The sequence below is a fragment of the Hypanus sabinus genome, chromosome 11 (assembly GCF_030144855.1).
Source record: "Hypanus sabinus isolate sHypSab1 chromosome 11, sHypSab1.hap1, whole genome shotgun sequence".
Taxonomy (NCBI): Eukaryota; Metazoa; Chordata; class Chondrichthyes; order Myliobatiformes; family Dasyatidae; genus Hypanus; species Hypanus sabinus.
In genome coordinates, this window is record NC_082716.1 from 112,410,221 (window position 1) to 112,429,734 (window position 19,514).

The window sequence follows — 19,514 nt, forward strand, 5'->3', positions numbered from 1 at the left end:
TCGCTGTTGTTATTCTGTATCCCTGGTGGGACCTGCAATTTGACACGTTACTCTCTCTCTCTCTCCCCCCGACTGGGTCTACTGAACCCCCCCCCCCCCCCCCAGCTTTCGACGGGTGCTCTTGCGATTCTCACAAAGGAGGGGGCTGGGATCATAACAATACAAATTGCACGTTCCACCCGGGATACAGAATAAGGCGACAGCGACTATTGTCTCATGGAGACCATGTGAAAAGCCCTCGGGCAAGGTGGGCTGGTTGAGAGAGAGATTGCATCATCCCAACCTGACTGACTCCTGCGACCCCGTGAGGAAGTATAAAGGAGAGTCTCAGGGGGACAGCCCTCAGACGCACCAAGAAGACACGAGAGGGTGGTCCCGCAGCAGTGGGAAGCCATTCTGAAGGAAGCCACGTGCGTTAGATTCCGGGATTGGAATCTGTGGCTGTAATCACAGGAAACCGCTTTTAACTAACATCGGGGAGAGGAAACCAACGCTCCCCCGATTTCACGGAAGATTCATCAAGACTCGGCAAGTTCTTTCTCTTCTCCCCCAATCTCTCTCTCTCGGTCGCCCCACGTGAAACCCAGCGATTTTCTAAGGGCTGAGGCCTGCAGCCTTCTGAGTGACTTTTATATTTCCAATGGACAATCTATTAACCCCTAGACAACAGCAGAGCTCACTTAATGATGAGTATTACTATACCCGCGCTTTAGATTGAGTGTTGACGATGTGCACTATCTGAATGTATGTATTAACCCTACTTTTGTGTCCCTTTATGAATAAAACGTTTGAAAATAGTGACATCAGACTTCAACGGGCCTCTCTATCTTTGCTGGTAAGTTCTCCAGTTACGGGATTCATAACAGTCTGCTGTTACGAGGCAAAATGTTTTTGGCGGCATGAAAAAAAACATGCATTAGCCGCACCGTAGTATAGGCCGCAGTGTTGCTGCAGTGTTCAAAGCATGGGAAAAAAGTAGCGGCTTATAGTCCGGAATTTACGGTAATACTACCTTCATTAAAATAGACACATCTTACTAAACCACTGGTCTGAGTCCGTCGCTTCTCGATCACCTGCATATCCTCCCTCTCGCACTGTCTCCAAGCTTTCTCTATTTGTGAGCCAACTTGCTCCTCCTCCGTCACTTCAGTTCAGGTCCCACCCCTCAGCAATTCTAGTTTAAACTCTCCCTAATATCCTTAGCAAACCTCCCTGCCAGGATATTGGTCCCCTTGGGATTCAAGTGCAACCCATCTTTTTTGTACCAGTCACAGAGCTCCCACTGATCCAGAAATCTGAATCCCTGCCCTCTGCTCCAATCCCTCAGCCACACATTTATCCTCCACCTCATTCTATTCCTATACTTGCTGTCAAGTGACACAGGCAGCCACTAATTAACACCAGTACAGATTACGTCAACTGAGTGAAAGTGTGGGCAAAAACTAAAGGGGCAGATGTTGCAGAGTTGGAGGAGTTGGGGAGGTGGTCGATGGGATTGCAGAATGGGCTTAGAAAGACAGGTGCATACAGTTCTATAGATCACAAACACAAGAAAGCCTACAGAGGCTGGAAATCCAAAGCAACCCACACAAAACACCGGAGGAACTCAGCACGTCAGGCAGCATCAATAGAAAAGAGTAAACAGTTGACTTTTCAAGCAGAGACCCTTCTTCAGGACTGAGAAGGGAGGGGGAAGATGCCTTAATAAAAAGGTTGCGGAAGGGGAGAGAGGCTAGCCAGAAGGTAATAGGTGAAGCCAGGTGTGTGGGAAAGGTCAAGGGCTGGAGAAGAAGGAATCTGATAAAATAGGAGAGCGGACAATAGGAGAAAGGGAAGGAGGGGGATCCAGGGGAAAGTGAGATGTCAGAGTGGGGAATAGAGGAAGGTGAGTGGGCACTGGGAGATTTGTTCATCTTTAGTAGACATTGATATTTATACCATCAGGTTGGAGGCTACCCAGACAGAATACAAGGTGTTGCTCCTCCACCCTGAGGTTGGCCTCATCTTGGCAGAGGAGGAGGCCATAGATTAATGTGTCAGAACGGGAATAGGAATTAAAACGTTTGGCCACTGGGAAGACCCGCTTGTGGCGGATGGTGCAGAGGCGTTTGATGAAGTCGTCCTCCTATTTATAATGGGTCTTACTACTGCAGAGAAAGCCATATTGGGAGCATCAAGCACAATAGACCTTAAGACCAGCAGATACAAAGGTGAAGTGTTGCCTCATCTGGAAGGACTGTTTGGGGCCCTAAATGGAGGTGAGGGAGGAGGTGAATGAGCAGGTGTAGCACTTTGGCCAGCTGAAAAGGACAAGTGCTGGGCAGAGATTAGTGGGGAGGGATGAACGGACAAGGGAATTACAAGGAGCAATCCCTGTGGAAAGCAGAAGGGGGCAGGTAAAGATATGTTTAGCAGTAGGATCCCTTTGCAGATGGTAGAAGTTGTGAGCGATAGTGTGCTGGATGTGGAGGCTCTTGGGGTGGTAGGTAAGGACAAGAGGGACTCTATCACTATTATGGCGGCGGGAAGAAGGGGAGAGCATGGATGTACGCGAAATGGAGGTGATGTGGTGAGGGCAGCATCAATAGCAGAGGGAAGGAAACTCGTTTTTTTTTAAAAGGAGGACACCTCTGATGTCCTAGATTGGAAAGCCGCATCCCAGGAAGAGATGTGGTGGAGGTGAAGGAACTAAGAATAGGGAATTACATTTTTTTTTGGAGATACAGTGGGAAGAGGTATAGTTGAGATAACTATTGGTATTCCACATGCAGCCACAAATTAATACTGGAACAGCTGACTGAAAATTTGGGCAAAAAAAACAACTGTAATGGAGCAGTGTGCCAAGGTTGGGCTTAAGGGGAACACAAAGTACACTACAGATGCTGTGATTTGTGTTGTACGTGTTGGGCTTAAGGGGAACTTGTGTAACTGCAGAATGGGTCATGAAAGGCAGATGCTTACAATTCTATAGACATGCAGTAGATCCATCATAGATTCTATAGATCTCTGTTGGCCTGGTATGAAAAGACCAATGCGTGTTGCTAGCGAGACTTCACCCCTCTCAATACTCCTGCACACAACTCACCCTCATCAGACAGACGTTTCGCCAGTTGGTGTTCAGCCCATTTAATCACAGCCTTCAGGATATCGTGCTCACTTGCCTACAAGGAATGAGAAACATCACATTAACAATAGTCTCACATACCTTTTTAAAAATACTCTGCCCCCTACCTTCCACTCCAAAACTGACAAGTCTGGCTGCATCACAATCTGATATGGAAAGACAAATGCCCCTGAACAGAAAGTCCTACAAAAGGTAGTGGATACAGCACAGCTCATCATGGGTAAAGCCCTCCCCATTGAGCATATCTACATAAGATGCTGTCGCATGAAAGCAGCGTCTAACATCAGGGACCTCCACCATCCAGGTTGTGCTCTCTTTTCACTGCTGCCATCAGGAAGTAGGTACAAGAGCCTCAGGACTCACACCACCAGGTTCAGGAACAGTTATTACCCCTCAACCATCTAGAACCAAAGGGGACTTCACTTGCCCCATCACTGAAATGTTCCCATAACCAAAGGACTTATTTTCAAGGACTCTTCATCTTATGTTCTTAATATTTAATGCTTATTTATTATTATTATTATTATTTCTTCTGTATTTTCAGTTTGTTGTTTTCCCACACACTGGCGATCTTTCATTGATTTTTTAATGGTTATTATTCTATAGACTTATTGATTATGCCCACAAGAAAATTAATCTCAGGGTTGTATATGGTGACATAAATGTACTTTGATAATGTATTTACTTTGAACTTTGAACTATGGCTCCAACAACACAAATCGTTAAGTCTTTTACGTCATGAGTTTCACCTCAGTCAAAGTCAGAGAGGACAGTACGCTGGTCATTCTGCTAAGTGTGCAACCTTTAAATGCCTCAGGTCATCAAATAGGTTTTTTTAAATTTAGTTTATGAAACTTAGCAAACTTTTGACAAAGTAAGACACAAAAATACAACTGCAGATGCTGTGGATCAAAGAATACGTACACAATGCTGGAAGAACTCAGGCAGCATCCATGAGAAAAGAGTAGCCAATGTTTCGGGCTGAGACCGTTCATCAGGAATGGGGTGGGGGGGGGGGGGCGAGAGAGCCGAAGCCCAGTAATAGAGATAGGGGAGGGGGGAGGGCCTAGAGGCGCCAGGTGGAAAACCAATCAGAGGAAAGATAAGGGGTGGAGGGGGTGGGGATAAGCATGAAAGAACTGTAGAGATAAAGAAGCAGAAAGCTGAAAGGGGAGAGAGGCAGAGAGGGACCTGGGATAGGGGAAGGGGGAGGGGGAGGGAATTACTGGAAATTGGAGAATTCAATGTTCATACCACCAGGCTGGAGGCTACCCAGACGGTAGATGAGGTGTTGCTCCTCCAACCTGAGTTTGGCCTCATCATGGCAGTAGAGGAGGCCACGTATGGACATATCTAGATGGGAATGAGAGGCAGAGTTGAAGTGGGTGGCAACCGGGAGATCCTGTCTATTGTGACAGACAGAGCAGAGGTGCTCGACGAAGCAGTCCCCCGATCTGCATCGGGTCTCACCGATGTAGAGGAGGCCGCACTGGGAGCACCGGATGCAATAGACAACTCCAGCAGACTCGCAGGTGAAGTGTTGCCTCACCTGGAAGGACTGTCTGGGGCCCGGAATGGTGGTAAGGGGGGAGGTGTGGGGACAGGTGTAGCATTTGCGCTTGCAGGTATAAGTACCAGGTGGGAGTTCTGTGGGGATGGATGTGTGGACCAGGTAGTCACGGAGGGAACGATTCCTGCCAAAAGCTGAGGGGGGTAGGGAGGAAAAGATGTGCTTGGTGGTGGGGTCCTGTTGAAGGTGGCAGAAGTTGCGGAGGATTTGACAAAGTAGGTAGGTGAAAAAGGTAAAAGTCTCCGGGACCCAATGGTATATGGCAAACTAGATCCAAAATTGAAGCAAAGGAGAATATGGTTCAATCGACAACTGAAAAGTAGTCATCAATGGGATTTCACAGGATTGAATTCTTGGCCCTTAATGTTTGTAATACAGTAGATTCCGGTTAATTGGGACACATCAGGACCAGTACAGTTTGGCCCAATTAAATGACTGCCACAATTAGCCGAAGATCCATGCAAATAGTTTACAAGGTATTTTAAAAAAAGACAAACAACCCCCATTTAACTGAATAATGAATTACGTACCTAAATGAACTACAGAGCAAATTAGAACATTATCAATACTACTACAGTATTATTAAACTGTTAGTTCCTAATAGCTATTGACTAAGGAATTGTTTCAGTGTACACTGCCGTGTTCATTTGAGTGACTGTTCATTAAATGAACAAAATCAGTGCAGACACCTGGTGCAGATAATGGACTGCCTTCATACAATGCTCTTGACAACTGCATCCTTCCAAATCTTCATTTTCATTGTAACATTCAAGATGATTGTCGTTGTGTTCAAATTCAACATTGTTCTTAACTTGCTGATGTAACGAAAATGTCATTTTCATTTTCAGAATTTCCTGGCATCTCCAAGCCTGAATGCTTGAAACCGCAGTGAGCAAAACAGTTCTGAATTGTCTTATGGCTTATTTCTTGCCAACTATCAGTGACAAAAATCATCATTTTTTGAAGATGAATACATGCAACTTAGGATGGAGCTTAGGAGATGATGCTGCCTAACAGCGACTCCTTTACTTGCATCTTCAGAAACAGCTCTATCTCTATTTTTCCCTTTTGGGGTTCTTTTGAAGACCCTGACCTGGAGTGACACACCAACTTCGGTATACCAAAGACATGGCCTAGAAGACTAGCGCACCTTCAGAGTTCCGGGATTTTGTGGCTCTAGAGGTGGGCAGACTCAGGGTTAACTCGCTATATCTCTAAACAAAATTTTAAAAGTCAACAGACCAACAAGAATAATAACCAAAATTAATTTAGCCTTTATATCTTCAGATAAATACAAATTATCAAATATGTATGGAATAATTGTATGTCCATAATGTATCGGTAGGCACAAGAGAGTCTGTACATTAGGTGAGTCTGGCAGGAACTGATAAAATCGTGGTGGTTGCAGGGGTGGAGGAATGGGTTACTGGGTGGAGGTGTTGATCAGCCTTACTGGGGTTTCTAAGTCTGGTGGTCCTGGTGTGGGTGCTATGTAGCCTCCTCCCTGATGGGAGTGGAACAAGCAGTCTGTAACATCATTCTGCAAATTCTACCAAACCCTGACCAGGCATGTGATAAAGAGTCAAGACTAGAATCAGTTGGAGATAGTTTGTGTGGAAGAACAGTGGTTCAGTACTAGAGGGGATTTAGAAAGTTATTTGCGGCAGGTTGTTTGAAAGAGGTTGATCCTGATGGATCAGGAGAGCCCAACTGCTGTTCCTGGAACAACTTGGTCTAATTTCCCCAACAACGCCACTGAGTAATGAGGACATAAATTGTTGTGATAAGCCAAATCAAGCATGTCCCTGGTCCAATTCCCCTCTGCCATATAATTTCTAAATGGACAATGAACCCATGATCACCACCTCAATTTTTAATATATTTCTATTTTTGCACTATTTTTATCTATTTAATACACATACTTCTTGTAGTTTATTTATTTCTATAGCATTGTATTGCTGCTGAGAAATGCTTATGATAATAAACTCGATTATGATTCATTACGTGCCATGTCCTGTGACTTTTGCAATCACGGGCTTCCCATGACCATGATTGTTCTTGGCAAATTTTTCTACTGAAGTGGTTTGCCATTGCCTTCTTCTGGACAGTGTCTTTACAAGACGGGTGACCCCCAGTCATTATCAATACTCTTCAGAGATTCTGCCTGGTGCTAGTGATCAGATAACCAGGCCCTCATAGCTTCACGTGACTCTGATCAGTGGTGGGGGTGGGAGGAGCTAAGTAGGTGCTACACCTTACCCAAGGGTGACCTGCAGGCTAGTGGATAGAAGGACAGCCTTAGGATAGAAGGAGTGTCAATATAAATGGACAGGAGATAAAGGGAGATAGAGGTTAAACTGACATTAGACAGCACAGACATTGTGGGCTGAAGGGACCACTCAAGAGTGATGTTCCATGTCCTACAACTTGAAGCGAAACTGCAACTCGTTTCCTTCCTCAGCTTCTAATGCTCAGGCTGCTAATGGACCCATACAGCACCTTTGGTTTAAAAAACTAAATTATCAAAGCAAAAGTCAAAGGGTTCTTGCTTAGTCAGGACGTCAAAGGTTAGGAGAGAATGCAGAAGAATGGGGATTGGAGATAATAAATCAACCATGATCAAACGGCAGAGCACACTTGATGGGCCAAATGACCCAATTCTGCTCCTGTGTCTTATGACCTTATGAAAGTACAAGTGGGTGATGTCACAGTGACTCAAGATCTCAGGTAGCTATGCCTGGAGGACACAATTTGGTGAAGGATCTAACATTTCTGAAGAAATATCTGCATACATTTAGAAGAATGATCCCTATATGCCAAGGGTTAAACTAGAAGAGATTATAAACATTCAGGTGATGGGGCAGTCACAAAAGCAGATGCCTCAAAAGGCTGCATCCATCTTTATGGGCCCCCACTACCCTGGACGTGCCATCTTCTCATTGCTACCATCAAGGTGGTGGCACAGTCAGACACGCAATTTTTCAGGAACAGCTTCTTTCCCTCCACCATTCATTTATGAATGGACAATGATCCCTGGAACACTATCTCAGTAGTGTTCTACTCTCTTTGTGCACTACTTATTTCTACAGATGTACTGTGGAGAGGATTCCAGCTGGCTGCATCACCGTCTGAAATGGGGGGGGGGGCACTGCATAGAGTCGAAGTAAGCTGCAGAATGGTAAACTTTAGTCAGCTCCATCATAGGTACTAGCCTCCACAGCATTCAGGACAGTCTCAAGAAGCGATGCCTTAGAAGGCAATATCCGTCATTAAATACCCCCATCACCCAGGTCTTGCCCTCTTCACATTGTACCACCAGGAAGGAGGTGCAGAAGCCTAAAGCCACACATTCAATGATTCAGGAACAACAAGTTTCTGCAAAACAACAAGTTTCATGATGTATGCTGGCAATATTAAACCTGATTCTGATTCAGCAGCAGAGGTATTCAATCCTGACCTTGGGTACCATTTGTGTGGAGTCTGCATGCTCTCTGTGACCGGGTGGATTTCTTATTATTCTGTCAGTTGGACAGTTAATTGGATGTGATAAATTGTCCCTTGTTTGCAAATGAATGATAATAATGAGTCAATGAGAATAAAAACAACACACACAAACTGCTGGTGGAACACAGCAGGCCAGGCAGCATCTATAAGGAGAAGCACTGTCGACATTTCGAGCAGGCCTGCTGTGTTCCACCAGCATTTTGTGTGTGTTGTTTGAATTTCCAGCGTCTGCAGATTTCCTCGTGTTTGCTTAATGAGAATAAAATTCATTTAGAGTTAGTGCAAATAGGTGACCAAAGATCAGTGCAGACTCAAGATGGCGCCAGCGAACAACAGCAATGTCCTGCTTACAAAACTACTGCTTTTACTACTACTTCTTTCAAATATGATTCTGCTATCAAGCTGCATGTCAGTGGAACTTGCGATTTATATTTTGATGGTGTGCTTTTGGGCTGATTGAGCAGTCTGGTGCTTTGCTGTCTCTGAGGGAGTTTGGTGAGGCCTGGAAGCCTGGAGACCATGATCGACTCCATTGCTTCTTACTGACTCAGGCGTCGAGCAAGGGTGAAGTCACCAAGGACAAAAGCAGAGGACAAGCAGGTGTTCAATCTGCTTGTGTTTGACTCGTCTTTCTCTCTCATTAGCTTTTGTCAGAGAAAAATGCAGCGGTCTTGGGATCTACATTGCCAGGATTGATTGGCAAAGGTGTGGACTCATTTTAGGGGACTTTGAGGTTCATGTTGCATGCGTCAGTATGCTGGTTGCTTTTTTTGCTGTTTCTGAGTGGTCTGCATCGGCTAGCAGTGTGGTGCTGAACTGAACTAAATTGAATACTTGATGTTTGATATTCTGTGTGTGGTTCGCTGCTTTTTACCAATTGTGCCATTTGATCCTTTTTCGTGTTGGGTGTTCGACGTTTTCTTGAACGGATTTCATGTATCTTTGTTTTGTGGTTGCTTGCAGGAGGACAAATCTCAGAGTTGTATTCTCTATACACACTTTGATAATAAATGTACTTTCAATCTTTGACATTTTCAATAGTGCATCTGTTCGCGATTCTCTTCTTGGGAATGTCAAAAGCCAAGGGGTATTTTAATTGAAGCTGAAGTGGGAATGCTTGGGTAAATAGGGAGAAATAAATCATTTCTATGATCTAGGGAAGTTAGGACATGGAGGATGAGCCAAACAAAAAGTCTGTCATGGACTGAGTCAGGCAATACATCTGGACAGGCAGATGGGTCTCACTAACAAGAGAAAATCTGTAGATGCTGGAAATCAAATTGCTGGAGGAACTCAGCTGGTCAAGCAACATCTAAAGGAAAGAGTAAACAATTGACATTTCGGGCAGAGACCCTTCATCGGGGCTTCTGCCGAAGGAACTCCGCCTGGAACATTGACTTTAACTTTTGTCCACAGATGCTACTTGGGTGGATGAGAGTTGGGACTCACTAGCTGGGCAACACAATGAGAATGAACAAAATGGTCTAAAGAGTCTGTTTCCATACTGTATGACCCTACACACAAGTATAGCAAATTTATGGAAGGAGTTATAGATACAAAACAATGGATTTCACATCATTTGTTAACTTCAAACATGTGGTTGAGAGATTGTTGTTAGGAAGGTGGTGAATATTGGTAACTCAGTTTGAGGCATTTGATCTTGAGGTGTTTATTGAACTTGGCAATTAGCTTGCAGACGTTTCATCACCAGTCGAGGCGACATCCTCAGTGTACAGTTGTTGGTGTTTCGCTCTGTTTATATAGGCCCCCCATTCGCTTACCTCGGATCTGACTGACTACCCCTTCAATTGACCCTTGACTTCTACTGGCTCGCATTTCTTTGGCTCTCAGGGGTTTGTAGATGTTGTCTATTTCAATATGTTTGTTTACGGAGTTAACAGAAGAGAACCATGCAAATCTGTGGTGGATATTGTCAACCAAAAGCTTTAAAGAGGACAGATAGAAAAGGAAACTATACTAAATCAGGGAACAGATTATTAGAGGTTTTCTTGGGTAAAAAGATCATAAGACATGCAGTATTGTGCAAAAGTCTTAACCACACATACAGAGCAAGGGTGCCTAAGACCTTTGTACACTACTGTAGTAATTTTATGTATTGCACTGATTCTATTGTGGACTGAGAAAGGAATCATGGTTGGGAAAAGGGGAAGGGAGAGAGCAGGAAACACTGGAGAGACATTTTATAATGATCAATAAACCAATTATTTGGAAACAAATGACTTTGCCTGGTGTCTCAGGGCTTGTTTTGTCAGCACTCATGTCACCCCCACCCCGCCAATGTAACCAAGCACTCCTTTTCTGTTTCTTGTCCAAAGCCCTATGGATTAGGGTTAATGAGCAGTGGGCGTGCAATGTTGGCACCAAAGCTTAGCAACACTTGCGGGTTGACTGACAGCACATCCTCCGACTGTGTTGGTCGTTGATGTAATTCACTGAATATTTCGATGGACGTGCCATAAATAAAGCTGATCCTTCTTATCAAATGATGTCAGCTGAGAAGAACCCTAAGTGCTACAACACCCTGAAGAGCTCAGGCAAGTTCCTTCTGGCTTGCGCAGGTAAGCGTGCTGATAAGGGCTTACAATAGAAATAAGCAGATGTCATCACTCAGTAATAAGCAGTCAAGAAGACACCGAGTTTTGGCTCCTGTCGAGATCGTGGCTGTTAGTTGCTTTGTTGAAATTTTAGGGACAGACATGGGAGTTAGAGGTTAGAGTTTAGGGTTAAGAATGTGGAGTAAGGGGCCAGGCCTCCACTCCATCGATGAACACCAATGATGTGGACATTGGATGACGGAGTTCCAGATTCAGAGCTTACACCTCCGGTTCATGCTCAAAGGCTAATGACGAAGGACACCTTGCACATATCGGACCGTCCAAGGTTGGTGGGCCCCGGGAATGGATGTGAGAAGGCAGGAGGGTCCGTCATTCGACACAGCCAAAGTTCTGGGTTCTGTCATCAGCTAGCCTGGGGATTGATACTGAAGGTCGATCGCAAGAGCAGGAGTCAAAGCCCGATGACTGAAACCTGGAAACCTGTCATGGAGTTGGAGGACTGTCCATATGCGCGGGTGGGAGGGAGGAAGGAAAAGGGACTTGTTTTGCTGTTGTTCTTCATTGCTTGCTGCGTTCTGTGTTGCTTGGCCAAGCATCGCAGGCATACCATCTGGTGTCAAAAGGTGTGGCAACACGTAGTGCAGCGGACAGCACCACACTATTACAGCTTGGGACGCCAGTGCTCTGAATTCAATTCCAGTATTCTCTGTAAGGACTCTCTTAAACCCTCCCAATAGAATGCACAGATTTTCCCCCTTGGGTCCACAGGTTTCCTCCTACAGTCCAAAGACATACTGGTAGGTCAACTGGTCATTGTATATTGTCCCACGATTAGAATAGGATTAAATTAGGGTTGGCTGGGGTCATTGAGGCAGCGCAGCTCGAAGGGCCAAAAAGGCCCATTCTGTGCTGATTCTCTAAATAAAGACACTTGCAGGATGCCCGCAGCACATCCTTAGGTGTGATAGTTATTAACACCAATGATGCATTTCACTGTATGTTTCAATGTACATGCAATAAATAAAAGAATCTGATAGAACGAACAATTTATTTCAGTGGTCAAAGTTCAAAGCATATTAATTATCAAAGTACATATTGCCATGCCCGCAGCCCCCTCCTTTGTGAGAATCACAAGAGCACTAGTGGGGGGGGGGGGGTCAGTAGACCCAGGAAATGGGAGAGAGATGTGCCGGATGCCTCGTTCCCTGGCGATGCAAAATAATGCGACATTGACCATTGTCTCCTGGAGACCACGTTTGTGGATTGGGGACTATGCTACGTGCAAGCCCTCGGGCAAAGTGGGCTAGTTGAGAGAGAGAGATTGCATCATCCCACCCTGATTGACATCTGAGACCCCGTGAGGAAGTATAAAAGAGGGTCTGGGGGAACAACCCCTTCAGACACACCAGAAGAAACACTAACGATCCCGTAGTAGCGGGTACCACAGAAACGATTTTCATGAGCTAACCACGGGGAACCAACTTCCCCGATTCAACGGATTTGCTTCATAAAAGACCCGGGCAAGTTTCTTTTCTCACAAATCTCTCTCTCTCCCCAAGTGAAAACCCAGCGGTCCCCAAAGGCTGAAGCCAGCCGGAACTGAGTGACTTTTATATTTCCATCGGACAATATATTATCCCCTAGACAAACGATCGAGCTGTTTCTTATTGATGGTTATTATTATACCCGCGCTTTTAGATTGAGTAGTGACGACGTATATTATCTGAATGTTTGTATTAATCTTATTTTTGTGCCCCTTTATAAATAAAGACTTTTAAAAATAGTACCATCAGACTTCAACGGACCTCTCCATCTTTGCTGGTAAGTGACCTAGTTATGGGATACGTAACAATATACATTATAGAACCTTGAGGAGGCAGCCACAAAACAAAGAAACCCAAAAGAACCCATAAAAAAGAACCGTCAATCACCCAATGTACAGAGAGAAAAAGAAACAAGCCATGCAAATGATAAAAGAAAGCCAGTAGCATTTAGTACAAGAGTGAGTCTTCAGACGTGAAGCTCGGAGCAGGGCACAGTCACAGGCTATGTCCACACCAGACCGGATCATTTTGAAAATGCTTGTTTCGCGTAAAAACGACAGGCGTCCACACTAGGCGTTTTTAAAAATCCCTCTGTCCACATTAAAACGGATACTTGGGCGAATCTCCTCCTACTGGGCATGTGCAGGACACACAGAAAACAAGCGAAGAGGAAACAGTATAGTGTGCATTTGTCCAGTCACAGACTAGAAAAACTTAACAAGCAATTGCTAAACGAAAGACTTGGTGTGCGTTTGTCCAAAAACATTTCCTACAGCCATAGTCTCTTCATCGATGAAAGGGACGACAGCTACAACTAAATGCAATAAGGCTTGTTACTGGGCAAAAGTGAAATTTGTTGTTACCTCATTTGTTTGCCTTTACTTTTGCCATGTCTTTGTGTATTATTTTGCTGTATTTAACATGTGTAATAAAATGAGTTACTGGGCAAAAGCGACAATTGCATCTATTGAACATTTGCACAAGCAACACATTAATAAAGCATCTTGTTAACTGTATAAAACATGTCTGCATCAATGTTATCTTGTATTTCCATACACTGTTACACATCTATTGTCAGATATTGTTGTGATGTTGGAGGTTGCGTTCAAGAAAACAATGAAATGCCACGCTGCCACCACCATTTGTTCCGGCACGTCATGACAGCGGTTTTAAAAATAGCCCGTTACCCTGCACACACTATGCCGGATATTAGGTGTTTTCAGATTTATTCACTCTGGACAGTGTTTCTGAAAACCTCCATTTTTCGGGGAAGAAAATGCCATTTCAGTGTGGACAGAGGGTCAAAATGAAGAGAAAAGGCTTTGGTTACGAATTTATCTGGTCTAGTGTGGACGTAGCCTCAGTTCAGCTCATCACAGAGTAAATATCATGAGGCTCGCAGACACGAAGCCCAGAGCAGCCAGAGCAAGCCACAGTGTCAGTTTAACTCAGAGCCGAGTAAACGTCGCAGGGCCCGCAGACACGAAGCCCAGAGCAGCGAGTAGAACTGTTCCAACCTAACTGAAAAATAGTCTCAAATTTTTACCATTGATGAACATTTCAAATCATGCACCCTGGCATCTAAGTATATCAGACTGTTGCATTTCCTTTGTCTAAAGAGAGCAAATGCAGTTGAAGCAAGTTAGTTGGATTAGGCCTCGTTCCAGCTGTTCATGACAAATAAAGATGGTTTCAAACAATAAGAAATATGCCAAGATGATTTAGCTCAGCAGTATTTTACACATTACTGTAACATTCAGTGACAAATACAGTCAGGCATTCAAAACAATCTTTAAAACCAACATTCAGACCAAACGATGTTAACACTGCAGAATTTAGCATTCCTCTTGCACACTCCCCCTCCTCCCCAAACCACTCAGACAAAACTGCTATTACATTTGCAGGATAAAACGCTTCAGAGTAAGGAAGATTTTAAAACCTACAACACCTCCAAGAATTGCTTAATACCTCATGTAAAATTAAATCAATTACACTGCGTCAAATTGGATTTTCAGGATGTGACTATTACTGGGCAAAGCATCTTGAGAAAGCTCCACTTCACAAGGCATTTAGGCTCTGTACCCAAGTCAAAGTCAGAAACTGACATAGGGAAAATGAATGTCTACCAGATCCAAGACACATGGAGAGAGGAGGAAAGGGGTAAGGGGGGAGGGGGTGAGGGTGAGTGGATGCAGATCATTTTGATCTCCCAGTCAGTCAGGGGCAGACCCTGTTGAACACAAGATCCCACTTGTGATCTTTCGAAAGCAACTGGTGTTCAAACATCCGTTGCACAATCTTGTTGACTTTCTACCATCATGCAGAAGGTATCGCAGGATGAGAATAAGAACCATTAGGTTGGGTACAGCTTCCTCTCCCAGGCTGAGAGACTTCGGAACATGTTGTTACCACTCAGTACACATTATTTATGACAGTGCCATTTACTGTTGTATATTTAACCAAATGTCATATATTTTTAAAATATCTGTATTATTTATTGAGATACAGTGCAGTATAGGCAGCTGCGCTGCTCAGGGAGTCCCAGATTTAACTCTAGTCTCATCACAGGACAACATACAATGACCAATGTAACCTACCAACTGGTACGTCTTTGGACTATGGGAGGAAACCACAGCATCTGGAGAAAACCCAAGCGGTCACAGGGAAAATGTACAAACTCCTTATGGGCAGTGGTGGGAATTGAACCCAGACCACCTATAACTGTAAAGCATGCTAATCACTATGCTACCGTGCCATACTGTGTTAGTATTATTATATGTGCTGTATGTAAAAATCATACAACCTTGAAATTTGTTTGCTTACAGGCAGTCACAAAGTAAAAAAAAACAAAATAACTCCAAAAAAAAGATGAACACCCAACGTGCAGAGAAAAGAAAACAAATCATATCGTGCAAACATTAAAGCAAGCATCAGCATTCAGAATGAAATTGATCCATAAAGCTGAAGTCGGGAGCAGCCGGAGTAGGTCCATATTCTCAGTCTCAGTTCATCTCACAAAGAGGCAAACTGCCTCGAAACTCACGACACTAAGACCAGAACAGTCAGGGCATGACGCAGCTTCAACATCAAGGAAAGCAAACTAAAACATCGCAGAACTGAACCAGCTCAACCCTTGCCTCCGGTCTCGACACCTTGCCTTTTCAGTCCATCCAGCCGGAAGTCTAAATTATCCAAGCACTGTGTTATTCTCCGAACTTGGAGCCGAGTCCCGCCACAGTGATACGCTCTAGGCCACTTCCGATGTGTACTCAATCTTTCCAAATCATTGCAGCGCTTGGATAGATCAAATCACACTGTCAGTTTAGATGGGTGGGCTCCAAAACTGTTCCACTTCAGCCTTTTCCCCCCACTCAGATACACCTCTGATTCCATCTTCAACTCCATCTTCTCCTGAAGCCTACCTCAAACTTGCTCCAGCTCTGTTTCGCACCTGCGCCTTGACCCTCGGATCGGCTTTGCCTTTGCTCGCCTCTTCATTGCTTACTGTGATCGTTTACCACAATTTTCCAAATACAATTGTTATTGCTAGTGCATAAAAAGTGCTGATAGGTGGTCTCTGTACTGCTGAAGCGTCTTAGCCTGAAACGTCGACTATACTCTTTTCCATAGATGCTGCCTGGCTTGCTGAGTTCCTCCAGCATTTTGTGTTTTCTTATGTAGTGTCTTGCACTTTGTTCCCAGAGGTGCAAATCTTAAGGTTATTTAATTTATATTGTTATGAGTGATGAACAGACCTGATGGAAATGGGGTGCAGAGTTAACCATTCCCCCCCCCCCCCCGAGAACTATGAACTATTGCTGTTGCTAAGCTGCTACTGAGAGAGAGAGAGATAAAGCCCAGGCAAGAACATCTGCTGCAGATAAGGGGGAGAGAGAGACTGTTGATCTATTGTATTTTGACTCTTCCTGGATTATTTATCCTTCACTACAAGGACTTAACTTTGCTCGTTAACATTCCTCAGGAGACAGCAGGAGTGGCCTGATTTGATGGACACAGTCATTCAGAGTTGATGGATAGCTGAGACCCTGTTAGTAGGGATAAAAGACAGGTCTGGAGAGACACCCTTCAGACACACCAATGGACAATGACTGAGTGTTGTGAACCCACAGAAAGGTGGGGGGGCTTCGGAGACCGAACCAGGAGATCGGTCAGTAAAGCTCACAGTGTTACAGCAGGGCCGGTGGGGACTTGTGTGTGTGTCCACTCATGCCAGAGTGACGAGTCCACAATAGAGGAACGGTCTAGCTGAAGGACGGAGGGGTCATAACTGAATGACCACAATGATACGACTGAATCAGAAAGCAATAGGTTTGCCTGCTGCAGCTGCCTAATCTCTCTCTCTCTCTAATGATTACAACACAACAACCGTAACTACCTCAGCATGCATGAACTGAACTTTATACTTTTCTATGACAATTCATTTACCCCTAGACATCGATAGCACTTGTTTATTATAGATTATTATTATTCCTACACTTTTAGGTTTATTATTGCTAACTTGTTTTATATGTATACTGTATTGTGTAGTTTACTAATAAACATCTTTAGTTTTGGTACCACCAGACTCCAACGGATACTTCTGTCTTTGCTGGACTGACACCCAGTTACAGGGTACGTAACAATATGTACTTTGATAATAAAATATACTTTGAACATTATAGCACATAATAATATTTGTATACATGTGTATGGTTGAACAAACTTGAAAAGCTAGTAGTTAAGACATTGTGGGACAGGAGACAATATAGGCCACAGTAGTTACGGAAAAGAGGTTTACTTTTCAAGTTAGGTATCCAGTTACACATTAAGGATCAACTTTATTCAGCATATACATTTACATGTAGTAGGAATCTGCTGTGGTGCATTGGTTAAGACACAATGTGCAACATTCAACAATTATAAAGAATTATGCAAAAATCAAGTTAGAAGTACGGATTTGGAATAAATCCCAATATGTCTGACAATGTAAACAGCTTTATAAAAAGTGGTTTAAGACTACAACATAGCTCACTGGAGGTTCCAGTTTATTTTTAAATGCCAGATTGTAAAATAAAACTTAGATTCTCTTACCACCACGGCAGAATACACTTTCCCTAGAAATTTAAACTCTATCTATGAGTTACTGACGAAGCAGTATTTCAAAATGGGCTGCAGTAATCTTACTGCATTAGGTGGATCTGTGCACAAATACGATGCATAAAATAATTGAACCCCAGCTCAGGGTAGTGCAGCAATACAACTATAACATAAATCCCTCGGATTTAACATGTAAGAGATTTTGTCCTGGGACCAGCACACAAGCGTAATTACAAATCAGACAATGCAGCACCTTGACTTTCTTAGAAGTTTGCACTTTGATTCATAACCTCAGATAAAACTTTGACGAATTTCTATAGACGCACAGTGGAGAGTATCCAGACTGGTTGAGTCATGGCCAGGAACGGAAGAGGCTACAGGAAATGGTGGATACAGCCCAATCCACAATAAAGCAGAATCTATCAGAGACCATCCAGACCAAGACCTCTTCTCACTAATATTGGGCCACAATCAGGTCCCACACCATCAGGTTCAGGAACAGTTACTAACCTTCAACCATCAGGCTCCCGAATCAACTTCACTCACCTTAGCTCCGAACAGTGGTGGATACAACCCAGTCCAACAATGGAAAAGCCCTCCCCATCATTGAGTATATTTACATGGAGTGTACACAATAAAAGAGCATCCATGAGAGATCTCCACCATCCAGGCTATCCCCTCTTCTCACTACTACCATCTGATAGAAGATACAGAAGCCTTTGGCTCCACATAGGCAGTATTACCTTACAACAATCAGGAACCTGAACTGGAGTCGATAACTTCACTCACCTCACCTCACCTCAGAAATGACTCAACCTATGGACCTACTCTCAAGTAGGGTTTACAACTCCATAAGACCATAAGATATAGGAGCAGAATTAGGCCATTCAGGCTGTTAAGCCTGCTCTGCCGTTCAATCACAAACTGATCCAATTCTTTCAGTCATCCCCACTCCCCTACTTCTCCCCATACCCTTTGATGCCCTTGCTAATCAAGAAATTATCTATCTCTGCCTTAAATGCACCCAATGACTTGGCCTCCACAGCCACTCGTGGTAACAAATTCCACAGATTTACCACTCCCTGAAAGTAATTTCTCTGCATCTCTGTTCCAAAAGGACACCCTTCAATCCTGAAGTTGTGCCCTCTAGTCCTAGAGTCCCCTACCATGAGAAATAACTTCACCATATCTAATCTGTTCAGCCCTTTTAACATTTGGAATGTTTCAATGAGTTCCCCCTCATTCTCCCAGACTCCAGGGAATACAGCCCAAGAGCTGCAAAACAATCCTTATATGGTAACACTTTCATTCCTGGAATCACTCCCGTGAACCTTCTCTGAATCTTCACCAATGTCAGTATATTCTTTCTAAATTAGGAGCCCAAAACTACACACAATACTCCAAGTATGGTCTCACGGGTGCCTTTTACTGTCTCAACATCACATCCCTGCTCTTATATTCTATACCTCTAGAAGCGAATGACAACATTGCATTCGCCCTCTTCACAACTGACTCAACCTGGAGGTTAACCTTTAGGGTATCCGGCACAAGGACTCCCAAGTCCCTTTGCATCTCTGCATTTTGAATTCTCTCCTCATCTAAATAATAGTCTCCCCTTTTATTTCTTCCACTTAGCACATGAACATGAGCTTTTCAACATTGTATTTCATTTGCCACTTCTTTGCCCATTCCCCTAAATTATCTAATAAGTCTCTCTACAGGCTCTCTGCTTCCTCAACGCTACGCACTCCTCCACCTATCTTTGTATCATCGGAAAACAGCCACAAATCCATTAATCCCATAGTCCAAATCATTGACATACATTGTAAAAAGCAGCGGTCCCAACAACGATCGCTATGGAACTCCACTGGTAACAGGCAGCCAGCCAGAACAGGATCCCTTTATTCCCACTCTCTGTTTTCTGCTGATCAGCCAATGCTCCACCCATGCTAGTAACTTCCCTATAATTCCATGGGTTCTTATCTTGCTAAGTAGTCTCATGCACTGCACCTTGTCAAAGGCCTTTTCAATATCCAAGTAACCACATCTACTGCATCTCCTTTGTCTACCCTGCTTGTAATTGCCTCAAAAAAATTGCA

At 43.9% G+C, this 19,514-nt stretch overlaps 1 protein-coding gene across 1 annotated transcript in view; it reads right to left on the minus strand.

Moving 5' to 3' along the window:
• LOC132402297 (BTB/POZ domain-containing protein 7-like) overlaps positions 1 to 19,514 on the minus strand; it is a 205,918-nt gene that overhangs the window by 99,084 nt on the left and 87,320 nt on the right. The window contains exon 5 of the mRNA XM_059985162.1: positions 3,086 to 3,161. Coding sequence (XP_059841145.1) covers positions 3,086 to 3,161 — 76 coding nt within the window. The remainder of the gene's footprint in view (positions 1 to 3,085; positions 3,162 to 19,514) is intronic.